The 26,933-nt window shown below is 37.5% G+C and overlaps 1 protein-coding gene across 2 annotated transcripts in view; it reads left to right on the top strand.

Annotated features, from left to right (window-relative positions):
* The window catches only part of ARHGAP42 (Rho GTPase activating protein 42), a 154,828-nt gene that overhangs the window by 74,904 nt on the left and 52,991 nt on the right, over positions 1 to 26,933 (top strand). For both annotated transcript variants that reach the window (XM_061457834.1, XM_061457833.1), the window contains exons 4-5: positions 8,344 to 8,415; positions 26,194 to 26,295. In XM_061457834.1, coding sequence (XP_061313818.1) covers positions 8,344 to 8,415; positions 26,194 to 26,295 — 174 coding nt within the window. The remainder of the gene's footprint in view (positions 1 to 8,343; positions 8,416 to 26,193; positions 26,296 to 26,933) is intronic.

Below are 26,933 nucleotides of genomic sequence, written 5' to 3'. Positions count from 1 at the left end.
ATAAGAGACTATCTGACTTCATACATACATACATACATACATTTAGACATTATGGAACATGACTTTTTTCAGTAATCCGTTTTCTTAAGGCTTTGTTCTGTGAACCTGGAAGATGTACAGCAGAATTAATGTACAGGTGTTTGTAGCAATTTCACTTCAGCAGTTCACAATGCTTGAAAGGCGTGCAGTGTTCCTCTGAGAACAAATCTACTCTCTATATGCAGATGGATTGTATTATATGGTGTAAATAATTTTTAAGGCTCTCCATAAAATGTATTAGATATCTCATTGCCACTGCATGTTATCAAAAGCATTTTTTTTCACTGGGTATGTGGCAGGTTTGTAGCCTCTGACTTTATTGCTAGTAAGAGTGATAGATCATGTGCATCTGCTGCATTTTCTCCACTCAGCAGCACAGTTTGAGCATCAGCTATTAAAATGTCTTTTACAGTAAATTTAGTTTGTCAAACCTGACCATTTAGTAGGAGGTGATTATAATAAGTACAGTTTCTGTTCCACATACAAACAGTGTGAATTGGGTAGCTGCTTCTTGGTGCTGTTTAAAGTTGCGCTTGAAGCGTTAGTGATCTGACAGTGCCCAAGGATCTTGTGTTTATGACCAAAACAGATTAGCATACAAACATTAAAACTTAACTACTATAAAATAACAATAATTCTGGGAATTTAAATATAATGATATTTTCTCTTTAAATATTTATAAGGCAACAAAGACATTTTAAGCTTCCTGCAAATTCTCAAATGTGGAATTTGAAACAGATGGAATGGATATTTAGCTTTTCCCTCCAGAGACATCAAAGGCAATGAATGCATTGAGTGAACAAGATAGTTAAACAGAAATAGCATTAAAAAAGTATTAAATGAACGTGTAGATAATAGACGTTATCTAGATATGCCAAATGCCATTTTTCCATCTTTAAAAACTTTTACTATATGGAAATTTTGTGGCTAACTTTATTCTCCTTTGCCTGTGATGATGATTTCAGCCAGAAATAATCTGCCTCCTAATGCAAAACACAAACTGTTCAAATGCAGGTGAAACTTGCTGCTGTAAATTCGTGATGCAAGTATGCTCATATGAGTGCCTTTTCTACCTTTCCTATGTGTCTTGTGATTCACTGAACAATATCTCAGATCAGAGTCCAGTCTTGCCATGTGGCTCATGAAGAGAAGAGCAACCCATTAACAAAAATGATTGTGAGATGCTTGAAGTCCTATGTAGGACCTCTTACTTCCTGTATAGCTCTGTTAAATATTTGTCCTGTACTTCAAGACCTTGCCATTAGATAACATAATGATGTTCACCTGTTTCTGAAGCAGCGTTAAGTGACAAGTATCAGATGATGAGAGCTACTGATTTCTAAACATCTGTTTTTTCTTTTGTTTTCCATACTCTGCTTCAGTGAACTCCCTGGATGAGTCCTGTCTCTGTCAGACTCCAGTTCACTGCCATGTTCCAGAGTCAGCTGATGAATCTGCCACCTTAATACCCATTAATGACTGAAAGTATGAGTAGTAGAGGTAGCATGCTGTCACAGGACTCTGTGATGGAGAGAAGAATGCTATTTCTGAGACTGAATGAAGACCCATCATAAAGAGAAGTGATGTATAATGGCAGATTTCTATTTTAACATGCAAAATAGCAGATGAGCTGTTTTGATGTACCTATTTCAGCACTCACACATATATTAGTTGGTGATAATTGTAATAACTATGCTAGAAATTAATTAAATAAAAGGAAATTAGAGAAAAGATTAATTAGAGTGGAGATTCAGAGCAGCCCTATGGAGAAGGACTTGGTGGTGTTGGTTGATCAGAAAATGAACATGAGCCAGCATTGTGTGCTCACAGCCCAGAAAGCCAATCGTATCCTGGGCTGCATCAAAAGGAGCGTGACCAGCAGGTCAAAGGAGGTGATCCTGCCCCTCTACTCTGCTCTTGTGAGAACTCACCTGGAGTATTGGGTGCAGTTCTGGTGTCCTCAACATAAAAAGGACATGGAACTGTTGGAACAAGTCCAGAGAAGGGCCACGAGGATGATCAGGGGACTGGAGCACCTCCCATTTGAAGATAGGCTGAGAAAGCTGGGGCTGTTCAGCCTGGGGAAGAGAAGGCTGCGTGGAGACCTCATAGCAGCCTTCCAGTATCTGAAGGGGTCCTATAGGGATGCTGGGGAGGGACTATTCATTAGAGACTGTAGTGACAGGACAAGGGGTAACGGGTTAAAATTTAAACAGAGGAAGTTTAGATTGGATTTTAAGGAAGAAGTTCTTTCCTGTAAGGGTGGTGAGGCACTGGAATGGGTTGCCAAGGGAGGTTGTGAATGCTCCATCCCTGGCGGTGTTAAAGGCCAGGTTGGATGGAGCCTTGGGTGAGATGGTTTAGTGTGAGGTGTCCCTGCCCATGGCAGGGGGCTTGGAACTAGATGATCTTAAGGTCCTTTCCAACCCTAACTATTCTATGATTTTAAATAAAGAAGTATAAAATATTTTCTTTTTTTTTTTTTCAAAGGATAACAGATATTCTGTATTACCTAATGTAATAAAATTTAACTTCTTTATTCCCTGTTTAACCCCACTTTAGAATTAAAAGTGTATTTGACTGGTTTTTTTTGTTCTTGTAAATTCTGAAGCAAGTAAGTTGTTCCACTATTTCATTGGTTGTAGTATTCTAGGAATTTATTCATCATTTTGGGAGTATGATTGCATTTGTAGTTCTGCTGTTTGGTTACATGTTAGGAGTGTCATATACCTTTGTGAGACTGGGTAGCTTAGGACTGTGAAGTTAACTTGAGAGTAACTTTCAGTGAGTCTTGTACTATCCTTAATGTTTATCCAGTCTCGCTTCTTTCTGCTGAAAGAGAAGCAAGTCTACTGCCCAGTCCCAGATTTCTTTGGGTTATTCCATATAACTTTAAATAGGTTTGGTATACCCCTGAGTAAGAGCAGACTTCAAGCCCTGTGGCTCAGACATTCATTTACTTTCTATTGGAAACATCTAAGCAATGTTATATTTAGGCTTTATACATCTACTCAGAATTATCTTCATGGAAACAAACCTGATCTTGATTGCAGAGAAGGTGGCAATTTCATGATGTGTTGCATCTTGTCTGAAACGTGTTCAAATGGATCATGGGAATCTTGTGCTTATTTCTCCCTATTTATTGGGAAGGGAAGCTTATGTGTCTGTATCAAGTGCAGAGATTGTGAATATCTAATGTTAAGTGACTGAGTTAATTGCCTGGTATGCTCCTGAGACTATTTGTACTAGTGTTGTCACTGAGATGGTAATGTCCTCTTCCAGATCTTGCTGTTGGCTGGGCATGGCCTGATTCAACAGGGGACACAAAGTTCAAAGGTTTTGTGGGGGAGCTGTTACTTAAACTCAGAAATACTTTGTTCCTTTCTCTACTCTGTTAATGCCACTCCTTAGAGCTTGCATTTTTCTGTTGTTACTTGGCCCCAAAGAAAGTTGACCAGTATTAGTACGGAGTGCTCTCAAAGGTCCAGGATTTCAGGGTCATTCACAAGAGTTGTCTTCTGGGAGCTTCTGCTTCACAGTTATTGCAGACACAGAGGGTATTGGTGCCTCCTTTCTTTCCACGAGGATCAAGTTACTATATTTATGAATAGCTGTACTGGACCTTGGGATCTTTGAGTGCTGAGGTACCATAAGTGTTGTAGCTTGCCATGGAGATGGAGATACTACAGAAAAGGCAAGATGCTTGAGAGTGGTTGGGATGTTATTTGGTTTGTACTCCTTGTACCCTCATCTGAGATAGGAGAACTCATCTTCATCTCATTTAGGAGCACACGGAAACATCTAGGAAAGCATATGCCTGAACTTCAAGACTGTTGGGTGTGAACTGAATGAAATATGGTTTATCTGAACACTTGATTAATGATTCATGTACTAATGTAATGAAAATACTTTAATTCTTTTTAATTACATGCCATGCTTAATATGCTAGTGGATAGTTTAAAAATAGAAAAAAAAAAAAAAAAGAAGGTGCAGTCAGATATTTCTAAAATGAGGTGTACTCGCTCATTCCTGCCACTGAGCTCACAAAATGGAGTGATTGCAAACTGTAATGTTTTCTTGCTTGGAAGGAACAAAGGAAACTACCAAATGAGAGAACAAGCCTAAGAGGGCCTCCTGGTATTTGATGTTCTCCCCACCCAGCTTCTTGACACAAGGTCGCGTCTGGTTAGCGATCACAAAAACAGTCACAGTACTCTTTGCAAGGTTTGCTTGTTTTCATACTGCTCTCAGCAACCTTCTTAGCATGACAGGGACTGTTTGTTCTTTGATTTTATTTATTTATTTTCCTTCTTTTTTATTTCTTTTTTTGTCCACTTCCAAGTGCAGTCCTGGGAGTAATCCTTGGATTGATTCCCCTCAGTGAGGGCCTAGGCTTTTCTCTATTCCAATAGCACACAAAATGGTACAGGTACAGACCTGGGGCTCATCATGCTTTCAAGAATGTGTTTCTTTATGCATAAATTTATTTTTAAACATACGTTTTATGTGTATTTTACTTTTAAACACAAGCTGCATCATATAGAAAAATAGAAAATAGCATTCACTTGACAAAACTTAGAGAAAAGTAATTTATTCAGCCATATGTAGCTGCTCTCAGACTTGATTGGCATCCACTTGTGTAAGTGTATTAAGACCACTTGATAAAGCACTAGGATTTTTCTGAAGTGGTTATTGCCTTACGCATTGTACATGGAAGTGTCCAACCTCTGTTATTACCAGTCAGTAGTTATAACTTTCTAATCTGAACCTGCTTTGCCATCATCTGAATTTCAACTCTGCTTGAAATAACCAGCATTGGTAATGATCTCTTTAGAAAACTGGCACAAGCTTGGATATTTTTGATGTAATCTTTTGTTTAAGATTAAGATATACTTTGAATATATTAATTTTTTTTGTTTTATAAGTGATTTCTGTGTAATGTTTTCCATACAAAGCTGTAAAAAATATTTGCTACAGGCACTGAAATTCAAATTACTAACTTTATGGGATATTTATACTTTTTAACTTTTAAAATAGAAACTAAGGACTTAAATACACGGCAAATGTTTTATCATGGCATATTTATATTCTTTGTAGCATGTAAACCTGATACATGACTAAGTTACATAAATGCCTTGTAGTCTGTATTTGGTGTCTGCTGTTATATTTAAAGTTATATTGATTAAGATCTGTTGATACAGGCCGCAGACTGAAAGAAGTGGGTTTTTTTCTGACAGGAGTTGAGAGAAGTATTTCAGATTAAGTTATTTCTTTTTATCTAGTGGAGCAATATATTTCTACATCAGAAATGCATTACTGTGAATATTTTAGCTATGAGATTTGTTGCCTTCTCTGAATTAATTTAATTGGTATTTTTCAGAAGTCTCATACCAACATGAAGTAAATCAATATTTGTCAGCATTCAATATTTGTGAGTCATTCAGTATTTTGGGGAAGTGAGTTTTATTTCCCATATGCAAGTGTGATAATTCTGTGTTGCAGTGAAAAGTACTTGTAGGAGATACAGAGCAAAAAAAGATGTAATTCAGATAAGCTTGATTTAATTCCTAATTCTGTTGCTGCAAAAGTGCCTCACTTGATATTGTTGCTGTCTTATTCTGGCAATTGGGAATCCTGTTAACTTAATTCTGTCAGTGACCTACCTAGTTCTTAACCCTACAATTAAAAATATAAATCTCAAAAGGTATTAACTGTTCTTTTTACTGCAATTTAGCATTATAGATTGTCACGTGAAGCTCAAAGCTTTTAGTGCTTAAACAGCTTAAAATTTCTGTGTCTATACTGTTAGTATTTAATAACAAATAAGCATCTGCATCAATGTTTTAGTTAAGTGTCTATTTATATCCACTGGATCTATCTATATGAAAGGAGATGAAGAATATACAGTCTGCATATCATTCACTATCCCAAATTTAGGGCTAGAAAACCAATTGGGAAAATTCAGTCAAAAAAATAACATTGACTTAAATTTAAGGAAACCTAAAAATGGAAATGCTCAGATTTAGTTTTAGTCTTCCCTTTCTAGCATAGCGACAGTTTGGTTTCTAATAAGGTTATGTTAGTTGATGTTGAATTTTTTTCTTCTAAAAGCTTAAAACATCCCTGGCAGTGTTCAAGGCCAGGTTGGATGGAGTCCTGGGTGATATGGTTTAGTGCGAGGTGTCCCTGCCCATGGCAGGGGGGTTGGAACTTGATGATCTTAAGGTCCTTTCCAACCCAAACTATTCTATGATTCTATGAAAAGATTGCTAGTCAAAAATGTCTTCTCAGCACTGATGTTTCACCATGTTGTCTCAAAGGCCATCAGAACATACTGAGATTCTTCAGTTATGCCAACAGAAAGTGACCTCATAAATTGTCAAAGCTGGCTGACAAAAGGCATTTAAAATGTGTAAATGTTTATTTTTCAATATCTTTTACGATTTCAGTATGATTTTGGTGGTATTTATTTTAACAGTAAAAATCTAAAAAGCAGAGAAAAACTTTTGTACATGAAAAGGAAAGAAAAGATGCATCCACACTTCTGTACCAGTGACTCCAGCAAGCCTTTGTGATTCCTGTATATGCCAAAAGCCATATGCAGGCTCTTCATGCTGCCAAAACTTCCAGCTGCTGTTTCCAGGTGTATGCACTGCAGTTCTGCCTGACTGTGGGCACGTCATGTAGCAGTTCTGCACTACCTAGTGATTCTTGTATATAGATTATCTTTTGTGAATAGCATGCACTTTGCCTTGTATAAAGTATTGAGTCTTGAGACACAGTTTGAAAACGTCCACTTGGAGGGTAACACAGTTTTGTAGTCTGCTGCAATTGAACTGATTAGAGGAAGTTGAATGCAGTGAAAGCACTCCTCTTCATCCTCTGTGCCTGGTTTCTATTTTAAAATGTAGCACGTTTTTATCACTGCATCACTGAGCATGCCAAGTGTTGCCTTTGCTGTCTTGGACTTTCTTATGTTAGGATGTCAGTGAGAATCTCAGTTTTTCCTGAAACTTTGCCCTACTGAGAGATGTGGTGGTTCTGTGGTCTTTTGAATTGTAATGGTAGGTTTGGGAGGAAAGAAAATGTGCTTGTGTTTCAATGGGTTTATTCTATATGTTTATTATTACAGCCTTTTGGGAGGTTTTCGTGCTCAACTGACAATGTAGCTTTATCAATTATTGTTATGGAAGAGTCACAAGAGCTGTATTCATTCGCGTTTGGCTTAGGTACATGTTAGCTTTGCCCAGACCTCCAAACCTGCCAAAGCCCAAATGTGGAATGTGATGAGTATGGTAAAGACTGGGCTGGTGAGGAGAAAGAAAAGCTATTAATGCAGAAAACCTAACATTTTGCCTGTAGATAGTATAATAGAATATTGTAGTGTGTTTTATTGTGCTTTATTTCTGATGTGTTGGCAGTTTTCAGTTTCTTCTGAGTTTTCTGCAGTGAAGTCATGTAGTTGTTTATTCTGCCTGTCCCTAGGAGGCACATGGTGAAATGCTAGGGGTTTTTCGGTGAGTGGCAGAATGGCACGGCTGGCATTCATATTCTGCTGCATGTGTGTTTCCAGTCCAAATGACTAGGGACCATTTTGGGTGGTTGCTGCTGGGAATGGTATTTGGAGAGGGGTTCCCAGGACTGGATTTACACTAAATAAACAGAGGCTGTGAGGGGAAAACTGTGATTCATTAGGAATCCTGGTTTAGGTTAAAGTGGTAGAAATAACTGCAGGGCATCTTAGATTAGTTTAAAAACTGGAAAAGTAGAAGGAATCTAGAGTGTTTTGTAAATTGTCCACTTTTCATTTTAGAGTTCTCTGCCTTACTTTTCCCCTGTTAGCCAAAATAGTCCAACATAGCCAAAAAGGTTCAGCAGTCAAAAATTCAGATTCTGTATACACAAGCTTTTCTAGGCGGTGCTGTCAGTACTATTATGTTTGTCTTCTCTGTTCTGCCAAAACATGTCTGAAAGCTTTTGTTTTCTATTCTGGTTCTAGGCAGGACAGAAGGAACGGAAGTAAAATACCAGAAAACCCATCTACGTATTGCAGAGAAGCTTACTACATCATTCATTACAACTGCTTTAGAAATTGCTTCATGAAAGCGATCAATAGTAGACTAGTGAACATGTGTGTTGTATGTTTTACATAAAGAGGACGTAACTGTTTGACTCGCCCATATGTTCTTACCAGAATGTTACAGACAAGATTTTTTCAGTCTTGCACATTGGCAGAGTTAGAGTGACTCCACTTCCAGCGAGTACTCTGTTTTAAAAAGATATGTCTTATGTTTAACTTTGCAGATCCAGAATGCTAATGATGTGCTAATAGCACCGCTGGAGAAGTTTCGCAAAGAGCAAATAGGAGCAGCAAAAGTAAGTGGCTGTGGAAACAGTTCTTTTTCATTTCATGTTTATTTGAGTTTATCAGTGTGTTTTGAAGGCTGGACTGAAAACAAGTATTTTTTATTCAAACATACTTGATGCCATCCTCATTAATGCGTTAGTAAATTATACTGGATGCTTTGCTTCAGAGAAGGATACGATTTAAAAATGGAGTTTAAAGACTGATTATATGCATAGTACAGCTCTTACAGCTGTTGCACATTCTTACCATCTGGAGTTGCGTTCATATTCTGGTGTCTGCCTTCATGCTAACATTGCATCTTGGGTTAACCAAGAATGGCACAGCTGATCTGGGTGCAGTGGCCCTCAAGTGGCTATTGTATAAAGATGGAAAGAAGTCAGAGTGTTTCAGCCATACACTCTCACTTGTCTCTGCTTTCCCTCTCCACTTTACATGGCTGATGCAATGCAGAGTATTCATCTTCATGTTGCCCAGAGATTTTTCCGTGGTGGAAGTGCTCCAGTTGGTGATTTAAGCCAATTCTTTGGTGTTAAGTGTTAAATTTGTGTTAAAGAATTAGTGCAGATTGTCTATACCAGGGTCCAGCTGTCAGCCCAGGAAATGAGATATACTGGGGAAAAAGATGTTGCAATGAACCATTAAGACTAAAAGAGCTAATTTCAGTCTGAACTTGGAGTCTTAAGTGGTTATCAGTGTCTGTTTTGATCACAATCTCAGAGAAATGCATAAAGGCTGAGGTGGTCAGTTAGAGATATGTTTAGTAACATTTCCTTCTGTCTATATAAATATGCTAGATCTGAAAGCATTTTGCATCTTGTATTAGTGCTTGTACATTTTTCCAGGAAATCTGCCATTTGTAAGGTTAAATGGGTAGAAAAAAATACTTCTCTTTGATGTTGTAGCTGAGGTTGCTCATGTGCTGTACTCAGCAAACCTCAGAAGAAGAACAGAGCTCTTGGAAAGAGAGACTGAGGGTTTACACTTTTTGTACTGCTCTTGTGAATGTGTAGCAAGCAGATGAGGCTACTTCCGCACAGGAACTAAGTAAATGTTTGCGGAGAATTTTTACTGTGAACTTGAGGTCAGATTTTTCTGAGATGTTTTTGTGTACAGCTGCATTCTTCTCATCCCACCCCTATGCTGCTGTGAGATGCAGGGCTGGGAGTTTATTTACCATGCTGCACAAATCAGAATTTAGTCCCAACGCAAAATTATTTCTAGTTTTCAGTAGGTTTTGGTTGCGTTGTTCAGTTCTTTGTGTTACCATTTTGTTTCATATTCCTGTAGTTCATGGGGCATCATTCATCTCTGCAGAGCCCTGTTTGAAAGCCTAAATTGCTGTACTATTGACTGTCCTAGTTTATCAGAGAGGCAAATCCACAGGCAGTTCACAGAGCTCTCTGCAGATGCTCATGTCTCCCTTGACTACGTCACTGAGTAGATGTCAACACATATTTAATGATCTAATTGAAGATAAGTCCTTCAGTTTTCTGAATCAACAAGTATTTAACAGAAAGTCTGGGCTGGTTGAGTCCTCTCTGTGTAGGATATCACAATGGCTGGTTTCTTTTCCAAATGACTTCCAGATAAAATATTGACATTTGCCCATCTTATATGATTTGTGGAAATAGTGATCATTTTGACTTCTTTGTGGTCACACAACAGTGTACCGAATGACTTCAGGAGGGAGCCTGGCTCAGTTAACTCTTATTCCAGTGCCTAATGGACTTTACTATGCAGTATTGCGTGTGTTTTGGGCAGCCCAGGATACTGGCTTGATACGCTGATTATATATATATATGTATATATATTTAGAGAGAGAGAGAGAGAGAGAGCTCTTCCGGGTCATTGTTGTCAAATAAACTCCTACTTTCTTGCATTGCTCATAAAGTTCAACTCTCAGGCTCAAAAAATGAGAGATTTGTACTGCCTGCATAGCCCATATGGTGACACAAACATTTGCCTCTGAATTTATTTGCATCAGTGTAAGCAATTACAGTTGGCCTTTAACTGAATGGAATCAATACAAAGAAGTGAGAGATTAGTTATATTTAATAATGTTTTTCTAGTAATTAGAAAACCGCAATGTATGAGCTAGGAATAATAAGACCAGTGTGAAGAGTAGAAATCTGGGCTTTCCAAAAGTCAATGCTAGTAGAATAGAGAATGTGGTGAGATAACTACTCCACTTCTGTTCACCCAACTCAGTCCTTGAGTATTTCTGAACTCTTGCAGATGCGGGATGAGTTGAGTTTGCTTGTTATTTGTCTGCAGTTAATGAAGGTGTGCACAGAGATTTGGCTCTTTAAACTCCTCTAGGGTGATCTGAACTGATAGCCAAATAAAAATTAGATGCTTTCTTGTTGCTTGGGCTTCAGATGCAAGTTTCAGAGGACAATGAGAATGTCGCTTTTTTTTTTGAGGTCTTTAAACACGCCAGCTGTATGGACCATATATAACCTGTTACTTTTTGTTCTGAAATACCGAGTTTGAGCTGGTTTTACCCCTTGTATTAACTTACAACAGCATATAGAATTTCATTCATTTCAGACCCAAACTTGCTCTAGTTTGTCTGCCATCCTTCTCTCCTCAAAAAAAACAGAAAACTATGTATGTGTTCCTCTCCAAGGAGAGGTTGAAATAGTGCAGACGCCACAGGATAGCTGATAGTTGTGTCATATTGTGTATTTCTAGAGCTGTGAATTTTCAGTTAATTTGCATTGTAACATCTTGTGTACCAACATTGTAAGAGATAGGTATAGAAGCATGAGGTTAATTATATATATGCTTTTTGTATTGGCAATTTCAGCAGTAGCTAGAGGTGCAAGCAGCTGGTCTTTGTGATCAGTCTTACATTGTTAGACCATATTTTATAAACAGTGATGAGTGCTGGATTCTCTCCCTTTTGTCTTTGAAACGATCAGTTCTAGTACCTTGTTAAGCTGTGTTTCCAAATTTATGGAGGAAAAAGAAAATAAGGGATAGTTGTGTTACCAATATACATAATCAGAAATGATACTAGGTACTACTGTCAGATTTTGGTGAGAGGAAGATTACATGAAAGAGCACTTAAAAGTGCTTACTTGGCATTTTTTCTTTCTTTTCTAAAACACTTGATGAAATTCAACTGGAGATAAAAACAAGCACTCCCCCCACCCCCACCCCGTCACCCTGCCACACACATGCAGGAAAAAAAAGAGAAAATGTTATAAATTGATGACAGGTTTTTGCTATGATAATCACTGTTTTATTTTTATAAGTAACTTTTCAGGGTTTTCACAGTCGTGATGAACTGTTGTAGGCCTATGCTACCGCTGTGTCTAATACAGCGAATGAGAGTATTTCCTTCTTTATTCAAAGCTGTATCAAGTTTAGGCAAAAAATACTGTCACAGAAATTACAGATAATATGGAGGATAAAATATATCCTGTTGATGTTGCAAAGCTTTATTTCAAATATGAGGACAGCATAAACCCAGAGTGCAAAGTTCAAGTGGTTTTGGAACATCATAAGAGTAACATTAAAGACTAATACTTCACATGCGCTTCAAAAACCTGAAGGTACCCAACAAATCGAGAAACTTTCCCCATAAAACATTAGTGTTTGTAATCAAACCAGCAATACACAAATCCCCATCACTCGCTCTTCTCGATTTATACTACTCGCTCTTCTGTTTTTATTGCACATATTTCAGTTCTTCCTTTTCTGTACACACTCAGTTTAAATAAAGCTGAGTTCTCTCCAGAGACTACACAAACCCAGCTTTGCATTGGGTAGCCTGTTGATTTACTCCATCTGAGTTTAAAGAAATGACCTCTGCAATTACTGCAGAAATGCGAGCAAAAGCTGGGTGAGGTAACTGGGAAAGGATTTCAGGCATGAAGCATTTTCCCTTTTTTGGTCAATGTGGTCTGCAAGTCCCCAGCTGGTAACATTGGTGAGATCACTGTGTGATGTGTGATGTACAAAAAGGCCAGACTTTCGTGTTCTTTTTATCCATTGAGTACAGTATTTAGCAATATTTGTTCCAATATTCATTGACCTTTAGTGCAACTTAAATCAGATCAAAGACAACAGAAGCAATTTTGGTTTTAAGACTTAAAAAGCAAGTTTTGTTTCCTCCTTACAGTTCCATCTGTTTGTTTCCTAAAATTATTTATTTTGGCCAGGAGGATAATTTTTTATTATTATTTACTTTAATTAATTCAAAGCTGTGAGTTCCTTTCTACTTGGGAAACAAATCCATGTTCACTGCTGGGATTAATTTTCCTGCATCTCTGTTCACATCTATACTTGCATGATGTGGGCAGGCAGGAGCTGGCACGCTCCCCCTGTTTTATTTGGATTGTCCAGAAGTTGAGGATCATAAAACAAGAAAAAAATCACCTGATTTTTGGAGTCTGTCAGAAAGCTGTCAAAGCTGAGGTTTAGCTGGCATCACTAGAAATGCCAGAATGCCCATTTTGTGAACTGGTTTCCTTGGTATCTAATCAATCAATTGCAGCATTTGTTGTCCTTTAACTGAGAAAAATGCCTGACATTGCTCTAGTAGGTACAATGGAAGGTGTTTCATTATAAGCAGCATCTGTTACTCAAGGTTTAATACTTGTGTCCACTAGTTTTGTGATATTTTAATGCCAGTTTGAACCTTAGAGGGGAGGAGGCCAGTGGAAGGAAGCAGAAATAGAGGCCAGGATAGATGAGGTCCAAATGTTTGGAGTTAAAATGCAACAGTTTCCCAAAAATGTTTACTACCAGAGTTACCTGATAGCTTTTTTGATAAGAAGCTTATTCTACAGGCAAGGAAATGCAGCAGTTCAAATCTGATTTGTTTTCAGCAAGGCCTTTAAAGCACCCTGTATTAGGCATTATAATTTAGTTTAGACAGGGATTAGTATAGGAAACTCCCTTTGCCCAAGGAACTGGCTAATGGGGAAAGGGCAGTGAGTTTTGTTTATGGGGGAGATTGTCTGGTTAAGGAGAAGTTACTAATTAGAAGATCCCAAGGGGCAATTAGAGATTGATCTGTTGTTTTATTTTCCTTAATGACCAGGTAAAAACCATCTGGTGGTGCTGACACAGTTTGGGATTGCATGTGTTGGGAGCATTGCCCAGATAGAGGAGGACTGGAGGATTAGGAAGAAAGTGTAAGATGAAATGACCAAGTGTGAGGAACTGAGGCTGCTCAGTGGTCATGACACAGCTGCAAACCAAGTAGTAGGCTGTACGGATAAAAAGCTCAAGTGGGATTCTCTTTAGATATTAGAGGCTTTTAGGGATCTATGTCTGGTAGGAAGAGAAGTACAAATTTTCTTTAGATTTTCTTTTACTTGTATAAATCCTTGAGTTTTGGATCAAGTTCATGAAATGTGAAAGAGTTGTAAATTGCATTTATAAATACATTTCATTCCAAGGCCTTGGTCCTAGATAATTATCTGAGAAATAATGCAAAATATGTTGTCTAATCTGGTATCCTATTTAAGGTAGCATTGATAGATGCAACAACTGAGAAATTGGGAGGCTAAGCTTAAAAAAAAGGCTTTTTCTAATGGTAAATTTTGTTTGTGACAATTGTAAGAAAACTTGAAAATTTGGAAACTTCTTCAGATTAAATATTGTTAAAACTGTTTGGGGTTTTGGTTTGGTTTGGTTTGATTTCATCTTGTTTTTTGCTCAAAATACAGTCATAGAATCATAGAATAGTTAGGGTTGGAAAGGACCTTAAGATCATCTAGTTCCAACCCCCCTGCCATGGGCAGGGACACCTCACACTAAACCATGTCACCCAAGGCCTCATCCAACCTGGTCTTGAACACTGCCAGGGATGGAGCATTCACAGCCTCCCTGGGCAACCCATTCCAGTGCCTCAAATAAATAAATTCATGGCAATAGGAAGCTGTGAAAGACCTGCATCAATTTGGTAATCTCTATTAAAATTATTTTTAAAAATGTAGAAAATATTTGGAGTGCTATGGTATTTGTAGCCACTGTTTCTTTTACACTACTGTGTGTGAAATATTTGGGAAGCTTCAAAAAACTTTCTTCTGCAGAAAGCCAAATCCATTAAGGTGGGAGATATCTCTGGCTGAGTGTCTGGACCCAGAGGTTTTTTGAAGCAGCTAATCCACCTGGGACAGCTCTTGTCATTCTGCATATGCAGCAAAAATACTGTCTCATTGCAGTTTACTTCAGTTCAGTAACTGATTCATTCAAGGCTGAGAAACTTCTGGAAGTTGACAGAAAAAAAAAACATAAAACCCAAAGAGAACAATCCTAAAATCTTGTTTCATTTCCAGTGTATTCCTTTAAAAAAACAAGAGCAAAAATTCAAATCTCATCACTGAAGTATTGTGGACACAGTGTTTAATAACTGTTGGTTCAATCCATTAACTGTAGGTACTTTTGAGTAAACCAGTTAATATTATGCAGAAAGTCTGTTTTAATAAATTCTGTTAAATGCATTCTTTCTTTTTGAAAAATAGTATGATTAACTGGCTGCCTGGCTAAAAGCAGTTCTGAAGCTGTATTTTTTTCGTCACTTTAATGAAATTCGAATTTACATTCAAAAGAAAGCAGGTATAAATTAAGAGTAGGTAAATTAGTCCTCTATAGTAAATAGGAAATGTATTTTACTTTATTATGCCTTAACATCTAAGAATTAAACTTAGAATAAATGTGTTATTCAATGGAATTGCTGAAGTGAATATGCAGGGTATTTTTGTTGGCAAAAAGAACCATTTATTTAAAAAAAATAAATCTATGTTTGGTAAAAAAAAAAACAAACACCAAACAAAACAAAAACAAAAACAAAACCCCCCTAAGACTTAGGTAGCAGGTATCAGCCCTTCTAGTGGAAAACAACGAAAGAACATAAAAATACCAAAAAACCACCATATTTTCTAATTAAATTAAGGTCTTTTTCATGCTAATTAGAATCAGTGTTATGTGTATCACAGAAAGGTTGCATGCTGACTCCTCACAGCTCCTAGAATCCTGCTGGACTCCTGAGTCATGATTAAAAGTATGGGCAAGGACATTCACCTCCAAACTTTATTTCCAGGTCACAGGGGAACTGAACTTCATATTGAGTGCTTCAAAGCACAGAGGATTTTGCAAATACACTTAATATTTAAAAGGAAAAAACAATACCAAAAAACCCACGCCAGAACAAAGGGCTTTTCTCATTCTCAGTGGGCTGCTGTAGCTTAACTCATGTGTTATGTCCCTTCTAGCCTTGCTGTCAGCCACAGCTTGGAGAGGATTATGTTGCACACCAGAAAAACAGGTCTTAATGTTGTTGATGACACTTCAAGAATCTCAAGAAGGTTTTAAGTGAGATATAGGAAGCGGCCAGTCACCCATGGTACAGAGAAGGACTTGGAGGAATCAGAAGTTTTAGTATTCTTCTACCTGCACAAGGTCTTGGTTTCCATTCAGTTAGTCAGAGGCACCTACCTCCCCTTCCCCCTGTGCTCAAAATTAAACTCCACCCTGAATTTTGGCATCTTTTATCAACCCAAATTCATCATGATTTCAGAAAGGCAGCTGCATTCTCTTACCCTGCAGGGATTACTTCAGAGTTGTGCTAATGGGTGTTGCATAGTGCCACAGCTGTGCCAAACAAAGCTTAAGAGGCTTTTTAGATGGGTATAAGTTAATTCATTAATCTTATTCTATTACATGTTGGGGTTTTCTTCAGGAGTCTCGAGGAAAATTATAATCTCTTTCTCCATTGCTTCCCTTACTTTTGTGGCGCGTTTAAGGTAGCAGCATAAAAATACATCTGTTTGGTCATTAACTCAGATGATGTTAAGTCTGTGGGTCTTTACTCCACACATATGGTGGACTTTCATTTTCCTTTCTAGACAGAAAATCATTTGATTGGGACACTTGGCTCTATCACCACAGGTTTCCCTTCATCCAGTATGTTGTTCTGTCTATGCAACAGGTTCTGCAGGGGCCAGAGAATATGCAGATTTGCACTTTCTCACTGTTGTAGCAATTTTGCTTTTGACAAAGCGAGGATGAAATAGCTCTATTCCAAAGTGTAGCTGGAAAGTGTCACTTCTGTGCTGTAACAAAAGATGGGCATCATTACTTGAAGGTTTAATACAGGAGCACCAAGAGCACAATCTTTCTGCTAAGTTACTCAGCTTCATTATTTCAGGCTCTTTCAGTCTGCAGTAGCCACCACAGAACAATATATTCCTATGGAGCTTGCCAAGAAGGGGTGGTCTCGGATGGTTGTCTGGAAGAGGAGATCATCCCTCCCTAAGAAGTAAACTGAGAGGTCTGGTTGAGCTGAACTGCAACAGTGGGGAGGCATAACTCTTCACCCCTAAGTGACAGTTTGTGTTCCTTTATCGGTGTTGTAAGAGGGACTCTGAAAATAGATGCTTTCAAAACAGAACAGAATAACTTCTGACATTAACACCAGACTGTAAACAGCAAAACTTCCAGTTGTGTGTATTAATCTAAAAGCTTTCTCATAACAAGGCTCCAGTTCATCCTTGGCTGAACGTTGTGGTCTCGTTGCGATGACGTGTGAGGTGGCGTGGGACCATGTGCTGTGTGGAACGTGCTGCTGGCATGCTGAAATCTGCAGTGTCGGCTGATTGGTTGGCATAGACAGGAGAGAGATTCCCAAGGAGTGTTTTTAAACAGAAATGACTACTTGAGAAAAGAGATATTTTTATCTTCTGTTTTTAAAATAAAGCAGTGAGTATGTGACATTTTAGACTACTCTGTCAGAATTGCTTTATTTGAATGACATTATGTTCTTTGCAGCTTTTTTGTACTTTCTTCAAGTGCATGAAAGAAAGAATCAGAGAATCATAGAGTGGTTTGGGTTGGAAGGGACTTTAAAGATCATCTAGATCCAAGAAGATAGTTGCTAACTGTGCAGATGAAGTGGTCTCTTCATACCCATTGTACTTTACTGTCATACTGAGAGATTCCTGAAATACACTTTATTTAGATTAGAGAGAATTAAAATAGGAAAGGAGACATGGAGAGTCTGAAACAACAGTGTACCTCCCATGGGGAGGAAAGGAGATGGACAAAGCCAAGAAGTGAGGGCAGGAAAGGGACAATGGTGGAGACCAAGGGAAGTTGCTGGCAAGTCTAATGTGTTTTTAAAAATTGGTTGTTCTTTTTGTAGTTGAGAAATTCACTGCTCTGAATGTTAGAATGAAAGCAAGCCTTGCTGTCAAGTGCAGGGGTCATGCTACAAAGCTGTTTTGCCTGTAGCATCCCTGAACTGTGTCTTTAGCATTTCTGTGCACTTATGTTACTAACTGTAGAGCCAAGTCGATCTTCTCTGTCCTTAGTATGAGAACTAGAGAATTAAGAAAAACAAACTTTTTTCACTGCTGGTGCAGCACTGGATAACAGGTTGGTATGACTGCTGAACTTGAAAAGCAACTTCGATCTGTCTAAACATGGGTGAAGCTGATAGATTTGTCCCTGCTTTGTGCAGGAGCTGATGTGAAAGGTGAGGCAAGAACTGGAGCTGCCCATTTCCCATGAGCAGAACCTGGGCACTTCAGTATAACCCATTGTCAGTGTTGCTTTTCTTCTGCTAGCACAGTCCATGTGTGGCACTGAGTGCCTCAAAGATTCGGTTACAACCCACCAGACCTGGTGTTATGTTTGTTTTTTCCTGTAAACCTTCTTTTCTTTCCGTTTGCCCCACTTTGTCATCTGAAATGACCTGATTTTGGTACGTATGGAAATGAAGCAGAAACAATAAAAAACATAAGTTTTTTTGTTTTACTTTTCCATAATGAGCTTTTGGTAGCTGTGGAACTAGATAATGAATAAACCACAATACAACTACTTTCTACTCGAAAGTCTCCTCTCCAGTCTCATTTTGGAAGCATTAATGCTAACAGGTTCCCATGAGTAGTGTTGCCACTTCAGTGACTTCAGCATTTTGAATATTCTAAATCACAACATGTGTTGTTGCTGATTGACTGTTTAGAAGAACAGTGTGCCCTGATTTGGCTTCTTTCCTTTTATCATGTAAGCAATGACTTAATATTGGGTTGTATCTTCTGTTGTCATTTACTTTCTACTCAGCATGTATAGCTTTATCGATTTCTAACCTACCTTTATTGCTTGTTACATGAACGGTCGATTCCATTTGATTTTTGATGAAGTATGTGAGTTAATTCAAGCTTTTTTCTTAATTCCTGAAGAGGAGATGTAGCCTTAAATGATTTAAAAAAAGAAAGTCACAGCTTTTGTACAGGAGCAGGAGACCTTCTTGCTGTTGATGTTTTAGCTTAAGAAAACGATCTTAAACCTGCTTCAGAGAAGAGTTTAAAAAGTCAGTTTCTGCCATTCTAGTGAGCTGCTTAAAATTGTTTAAGCAATAACATGCTAAAGTCCTAAGATCTTCCAGAAAAAAATCCTTTCATATTCAGTGGACATTAAAACCAAAATAACTAGATTACGTGTGTAGATTTACCAGTCCTGCTGTTTGGGCAGGGATTTAACAGATTCCCAGACATCTAGCAGCTACTCCTGGAATTGACAAATGCCAAATACACTCCAGACAACTCTACAGCTGAGTAGCAGGGAGTCTCATGTGTCCTGCTTTGCGACCTGCCAGTATTGGCAGGTTTGGATGTCTTTTCACAGCAGTGCTGGGAACTTGTAATATTTTTCCATTTCAAGAGAGAAGTTTTGGAAAGAAACAAATGACATCCTACAAACACATTTGTTCATTTAAGAGGAACTTCTTAATTTGAACAGGATTTTAGCTCTCATAGAAATAGTGAGGCTTTTTATTTATTTTTTTGCTTTCAGTCTCTAATGGTAAGTACCTTCTGTCTGCTCACATCTGATGGAATTACATAGGGAAGTATCAGGAAACAGCTGTAGGATTCTACTCTTCCAGGAAACACACTTGAAAGTACCTGATACCTGTCAAGGCATAAAGGAGGGAAATGGAAATTTTCTTCAGAGGTTTATGAACTTTAAAGTAAATTATCTCTTGAAGGTATATTCAGTATTTTACACAGATGTGAATTCAGTCCTAAACTTAAATTAGTTTTGGGTTGTTTAAAGTATGTTTTAGTTTTATGCATATCTTACCTTGTTTTAATTGAGGTTACTTTTTAAACTGACAGTCTTTAATGTCTATCTTCATAGCTTTAACGCTGCTAAACACTCTTGTATTCCTGGTTTATTGCCTTGTTACACTTCATAGTTGCAATATGTTCTTTTTATTATAATTATTTGTGTCTTACACCATACTCTTTTTCTGGATATTCATGGTTTGCATATGGTTGTTCTATTTTAGTAAAGATAGGTTTATAGTTGTTGAGACATTTAATTTTCTGCATGATGTATTCAGCTTCAACTTGGAAGTATTTTCACTAGCAGTTAGGAGTAACATAAGTCATAATTTGTGACTATATTATCCCTATTTTATATTGAGTGGCAATCATGTCTTTATAAACTACAAAATAACTTTGTTCAACTCCATGTTATTTGCTAGCAATACGCAAATGATACCCTGTAACTTCCTAGTTTTCTCATGGATTTGGAGAAACATTATTGCCTCACAATACATTAATTTCTGATTGGGAGAAGGAGGGAAGGAGTTTTATATTCCCTTTTCACTTTTCCTTTTGGAAGAGCTCTTTTGGCCTTATCTTGAACTATGAGCATTCACATAATGAATCAAACTCTCTACCAAAAAGAAATCCCCCCACCTCCAGACATCTATCAGAATGCAGTCTGTAGTCTCAAATGCCTATGATAATTTCAATTTTATTAAAACAAAGCAAAAAATACCATTCTCCCAACGCACCAACCAACTCCATGAGAATTCTAAGCAAAACCTCAGACAAAATAAAATGGAAGGTGAATTTATTTCTCTTCTCCTCAGAAGAGATGTTGTGAGACTCTGAGGTCCCACATTTTCCAGGAAATCATAGGATCTGAGCTCAAATCAGGATTTCCAAGACTTAGTTTATTTTCTAGTCTACAGTTCTACTTTTCTTTATCCTACTACTTTGTAAGAGATGATCCCAAAATTTACAACTCAAAACAAAATTCCAGTAACTTCGTAAAAATACATTTTGAATTTTTGTCTGGAAGTTAATGGAAAAGGTGGCTTTGAAAAATATATTTTAAGTCTAAAATTCCGAGAAGGGACCATCTCCAGTGTGTTGTTATATCAACATTTTTGCACTTGTCAAAGAGGAGGAAAGGGGATGTGGATTTATTGATCTCTGTGGAGTTCACCATTGCCTTCAGTTTCTTCCACTGACAAATGCGCCTAACTTGATGTATATTCAAGTCTTACTGTTGCATTTTTGTGCCAGTTTCTACAGTTTCTGCATCTCAGCTTGAATTGGGGAGAAAAATATGTACTAATTTTGGGTGGGGGAAAAAAAATTATCACAGCTATGTTTCACAATGTTCACTTGTTTCTTAAGTAAGTAAGAGATTCTTGTTGAATTTTTTCTTCTTTTTCTTTTTTTTTGCAATGTTTTCTATTTTCCTTTCCTTTCTTGATCCTTTTAAGATCACCTCCTACAAAACATGCTTGTTTTATGGTTGCACGAGCATATGGTTATTGAAAATTAATCTGAACTAAATGCACAAGGTTTTTTGTTTAAAGGATTAGTGTGTTAAAGTTTACATATGAATTCTGGGACAAAGAAAATTACCTTGTTTAGAGACAGATGTAAGATTGAGTTAAGATATGCTAATAGATAAGTATGATACCAAAAGTTATTGCAACTGAAAAAAAAAAAAATGAAAAGAAACAAGGATGGCAAATCCTCTTTATGAAAAGTAAAGAGGAATAATTTATATAATAATTCTGAAGATACGTATAACAATTTTGACATAAAATACTGGACACAAAGTAGTGGCAAACTTAGATCATTAAAAGACAAAATCTGATTTCTTGATGATCCCACTGGAAAAGAGAGGTCAGCTTCAAAATACAATACCCCTTTTTGCTTTACATCCAAATATACAGCTTGTGGTTAAAATTTATAGGAATTATGTCAGTGATTCATTGCATGCATGTGATTAGTTACAGCATGGAATCAAAATCTTTCTGAATAGGAAAAATATCACCTGACCCAACTGAGTCACCTTTTTAATAACTGATGTCTGATCTTTTCACAGGTGTTGATGTAAAGCAAGAGGGATGGGAGAATATCTTTTGAGTTAAACTTCTAACTGGCACACTTTAATTAGTGGTATCCTGAGAAAGATTTGTTTCTGAAAAGATGATTTTCTCTTTTTGGAGATTTTCTGATCAGTTTTGAAATAAAACTGTAGAGGAAAATTAAGCAGGGAGAACAAAGCCAGGAATTAAACCTGGATCTTGTGTTACATGACTTGACACTGTCAAGAGGGTACTGAAGTCAGTAAGACTCCGTTACGTGCTAGAAGCTGAGCATTTGGTTAAGGGCTTTCCTAATGGGATTGTTAGAAATTTGAAGTGTTTAAAACTGTAAATATTTTAACTGATTTAAGGTTTACTGACCTGGCACACCAAGGAATGGTTAAACTATAGAGAGACATTTATAGTGCTTAGCGTCTGCAGAACTTGGTCTATACAAAAGGTATTGATGTCTTATACATCAGTGTAAAATACATCAAGGATTAGTATTTTGTATTTTTTTTCTATGTTTTGATGTTTTTATTGCACCTTCTTAATTATTTCATGTGTTTCTAGCTGATATTTTGACAGAAATGGCTAAGTTTCCAGGACAAAGAGAAAGGATGAGGATTACTTGCAGGAAGGAAGGAAGGAAGCTGAAGGCTGAAGGGAAGAAGAGACATAGTGCACAGAGATCAGGAAGAGCATCTTCCTAATGGCCATGTACCTTATGATTTTGTGTCATGGCTGGTGGTGGCTGTTCTGGTAACAGTACAGCATGAGCTTTCTTAGCCAACCACATCTCTTTCGTCCATGGGATTTGATCCAAGGTGGAATCCAGAGGCAGAAGCAATTCTCTGTCTCCTCCTTTGCAGGGAGATAGTTTTGCATGGAAACCTTCTTTGTAAAGCTCTTGGCATGTGGAAAATTCTCAGTCCTGTGGGCACAGACTGCTGGTACCATGGTTCAGATGACTAGTTTGGGCAGCAGCTGTGTATAAGAGAGTGTTTTGAGTGTAGCAGAAGAAAAGGCTAAGGCTAGAATGAGGTAAGTCTGTGATTCCACTTAGGATGTGCCTGTATGCCTGTGAGTCACTGGCTAAGTGTGCAAGGTGAGAGTTATCTTGGCTTAAACTGAAGTGTTTCTTCTCTTCCAGAAAATGAATCATCTGCTTCTGAGTGTATCTTTATTTCTTACGTTTTATGAAGCAGCAGTTTTCAGAGGCTTTGGTACATTCAAATATGTGGGGTTTACTGGCATAGCGGAGGACCTTTCAAGTGAAGGGAACTCGCTCACCTGTTGGGGCCAGTATTTTTTAGCCTTTTCCCAGAAATGTGCCTGAGTGATCAGGACAGTGCCAGAAACACTGTGCCGCTGGCATTGCAGCTGTATTCCCAGAAGTGTCACTGCATAGACGATAACGCAGTCAAAATTGGCAAGTAAACCTTATTTTCAGTCTACTTAAGTTTTTTCTTCTTACTTTGTCCACTACTAGCTTTGAAGGGAGAAATTTTGTTGTGTTAAAGTCCGGAAAAGAGGATCTGCTGCCCCTGGAAACACTGCACCTGGGCCTGAAGTTGTCCTGGTATTGAGGAAGCTCCAAATTGTTAGTTTTCTCTTTGACTTTGCTGGTATAAAAACTGCGAAGGTAGTGGTTGAGCAGATCTGTTACATCAGAGAGATGCAGCCTGAGAGGAGGGTGGCAGTGCTGGCAGAAGACCAAGAGAGCCTTCAAGTTCTGTGTGTCCTCATGGACAGTGCCATGGAGATAGTTATGAAGCATCACATGAGATACAAGATGGCTTGCAACCACAATTAGTTTATTTGATTTTTTTTTCTTGCTCTTGTGGGAGTTGTATCTGTTCAGATAACATACTTTCTATGTTTTCCTTTCTACCTATGAAGAGAATAGGTAATGCAATACATAATTCATACGTTCTGTTGTAGATGTTAGCACAAAATACAAGCAGCTGGATTTGGTGCATTGGGAGCCATATTAGATGCATTTGATGTGCTGTATCAAGAAGAGGAGCTATTTCAGACAGACAAGTTCCATTTTCACACCTTTTCTCTGACTCTTACCAAGCAGCTTAGACTTCAGACTCTTCAGCTCTTGTTAGTAAAGGTTATGTTAAAGTGAGCTCAGGTGGCTAACTAGACTTTGGATCATCCATCACCTGTATATCAGCTTGATTCTGAGACAAATAGTTCACAAAGCAAGAGGAATACCTACTGCTCATATCCTAAATCTATTAGGGAGGGAATTGGTGCTGACTGGGCTGGGTGATTTCTAGTGTGACACAGGTAATCCTGCAGGAGTTTTGCCTGTGGCTTCACATGTCATTCCTTTGGTCCAGCCTCTGAGGAAGCAAAGGCCATCATATTGTCAAGCCCAGATCTGTAGTATGCGTCATCTGCACCCAAGCCTCACTGTTGAAGGCTATGGCAAGTTACCTTCTGAAGAAGATAAGTCTCATGGACAGGGTATCTACTAATGAACTCCAACCGCTTGTCACTAAAAGCTTCAATATTGCGATCAGGCAGAATCCTCTCCTAACTTGGAGTGACATGGAGGCTGGGGGTGGGGAAGTAATTTTCTTTTCACTTTTCACTGCGACAGTTGAGTTTTTCTTGACTTGGGGATTTCCTCAAGATGCTGGCTTTTTTACCGGTGTCACTTGGATTTTAAAGTAATCTAGTTATTTCTTTTTAATTCAGCATCTTAACATCACTGTCTGAGAAGGTAAGTTAGTATGCAACTAACTACACCTTTTTACCTGTGGTGTGTGATCAACTGAACTGTATTTCTCTGTCTGACTGAAGGAGATGTTGAGATACTGAGGTTGTTCTTGCTTGGTCATAACAACCTGGCACTCGATTATTCCCAATAGAACTGTGGCTGTGGAACCAACCTATGGTTTCAGTCCCACAGAGGTTAATTTGTCAGCTGATCAGCCATTTGATGAGTCCTGCCTTCTCTCTCTTTCAAGAATGTTGTATGGGAAAGATTTCAGAAGATAATTCATATAGCTTATTTTCCCTTGCTAGGCAAAATACAAGCTTCTATTTATTTTTTTTTTTTGCCTTTTTTCTTCATATCTGCATAGCTGCAATTAAATATAGAAAGCATTGGGAATTTTTCTGTGTTATTAATTAACTTTTGCTGGGCCAGGTGCCTTCCTTTCCTTATGATGTCTTCTGAAGATATTTCTATTTTGAGGTAATGAGAACATTAAATTGTGCATATTTTTCATACTAAATATGTTTGAACTTTTTGCAGGATAGAAATATCTATACTGTTTTATAATCCAGTATGATTACCATTGTAAACTTTAGTCACTGGAGCTAATCAGTAAGTGGTTTGTTGTTACAGCTGGTTTTTAGGTTTTCATTCGTGGCATGAAATTCTTCTTCATATTTCTTAATTCTCTGACTAACCTCACTTTCCCATGATGTGGCAAAGAAAAACAGGGTGATGCTACAATGCAGGCTAGCTATTTGCTTTTGTATATAACTATTTCTAGGGGGAAAGGGGTCAGGAAAAGAATCACTACAGTTCTGAAGATGACCTGATGTTACTGTGTTATGTCCAGGAGCTGGATTTTCCACTATTAATAGCTTTTGCACATGTGTAAGCAGGACTGGTTCATCTTGAGTTTTCTTTGTTTTCTCAAAATATTGAAGTTGTCAATCATTGCAGAGAATCCTTAGGACTTACCTAAGGTAGTAAAAGTCACTGACAGAGAGATACTCTTAATTGGAGGATATATAACTTTATAATTTAACATTCTGGTTTTACCATTAATAATAATCTGTTGGATATTTACTTTAATTTCTCTTCCTATTTCCTGAACTTTGGCACTTCTTGAAAGATGGAAAAGCTTTTGTGAAAGCTGCCTTTTTCTTAAATTTCAGATTTAAATTGCAGAGTAACAGATTGAAAAAAATTTGATGTATGAATTCTAAATTAGATAATGGAAAATCAGGTGTTTCTTAATTTACTCATAGCAGTAGCCTTTTATTGAATTATCATGCATTAAAGTAGTCTGATGGTAGAAATGTGAGCATTGTCTGACTGTGATGGGAAAAACTTAAGAAGAGTGGGGAAGGAAAAAGGCAGGATAACTCTTTTAAATGAAATAAGCTTAAATATTCAGACACATCAAAACATTATTGGAAACAGATTTTTGGACGAATTTCCTATTGCAACCATGTATGTGTTTTTCCATCATCCTCATATTTTAAGAGTATGGGTGGAAAATAAGCATATTAGTCTTGAATGCAAAAGATAGGCGTATATCATCATCAAATTTATTACACTCATCTACCTCTTCCACAATATTTTTCTTCAGTGAAGACAGTGTGACAGGTAGGTACAGTTACAAAACTTGGGGAAGATTATTTTGCATTAAATGTCTGCTTAGCAAGATACCACCTACATAAAACCTCATGTGTATTTATTATGGGAAACTGATTAATCTTGCATTTAATAATTGAGTCAGTTCTCCTAGTATCTTCAGGCCTATTTCAGAATAAACCCTAAAAACATTGGAACCAACAAAAGTAGCTTTTGGCACATATTCTTTCTTTTAATTGAGGTTAGTTATGATATTTAGTCAAATATTTTATTTAGAAATGTTTTGTTTTTCAGGATGGGAAGAAGAAGTTTGACAAGGAAAGTGAGAAATATTATTCCATCCTAGAGAAGCACTTAAATTTATCAGCAAAGAAGAAGGAATCTCATTTGCAAGATGTAAGCACTAAACATACTCTTACCCAGTTTCACATTTGCATAGAGATCTTGGTAGCAAACTGGTTCTCTTCAAGACTTGCTGTGTTTTTTTAATGTGAAATTGGGGTGGTTTCTTGTGGTCACACTTCTTGTGAATATAAATTCTTGAGTGGAATTAATATGACCTTAATAAGTCTTAAATATTTTAAGAAGGCAATGTTCTATGTGTTCAACTTTGTGTATTTCAAATACAGCTGTTTATTGATCACAAAGCCAGAATTTCATCACTACAATAAAAATGTGACTTTTATAAGGTATTTGCAGAATATTTGAAAGTCAGTTAATTTCTTTTTGCTATTTAATTTATGACATGATAAAATGCTTTTGTTTCACGTAGGCTTTAATCTGGGAGACTGATCTGAGATAACCTTAATGATGCTTTTTTCACCTTATTCTGGGACTGCAGCATCATGCCCTCAAATGGTGTCCACACCTTCAGCTTTGAGGAGGCTGTATGGCTAATTCTTTTCTGTTGAAAAAACAAACAGTGAAGACTTGTAGTTTAACAGGAGGATTCCAGGGCTTTTCAGTATGCTGGTAGAAATAATTATGATTTGTGTTTGAGGCAAATTACAGTAAAACCAGCAATTTGATATCAA

Source organism: Pezoporus flaviventris, unplaced genomic scaffold (assembly GCF_033815535.1).
Source record: "Pezoporus flaviventris isolate CSIRO_AGI_PZ_B2104156 unplaced genomic scaffold, CSIRO_AGI_Pfla_v1 ptg000025l, whole genome shotgun sequence".
Taxonomy (NCBI): Eukaryota; Metazoa; Chordata; class Aves; order Psittaciformes; family Psittacidae; genus Pezoporus; species Pezoporus flaviventris.
This window is presented reverse-complemented; position numbering and strand designations above follow the sequence as displayed.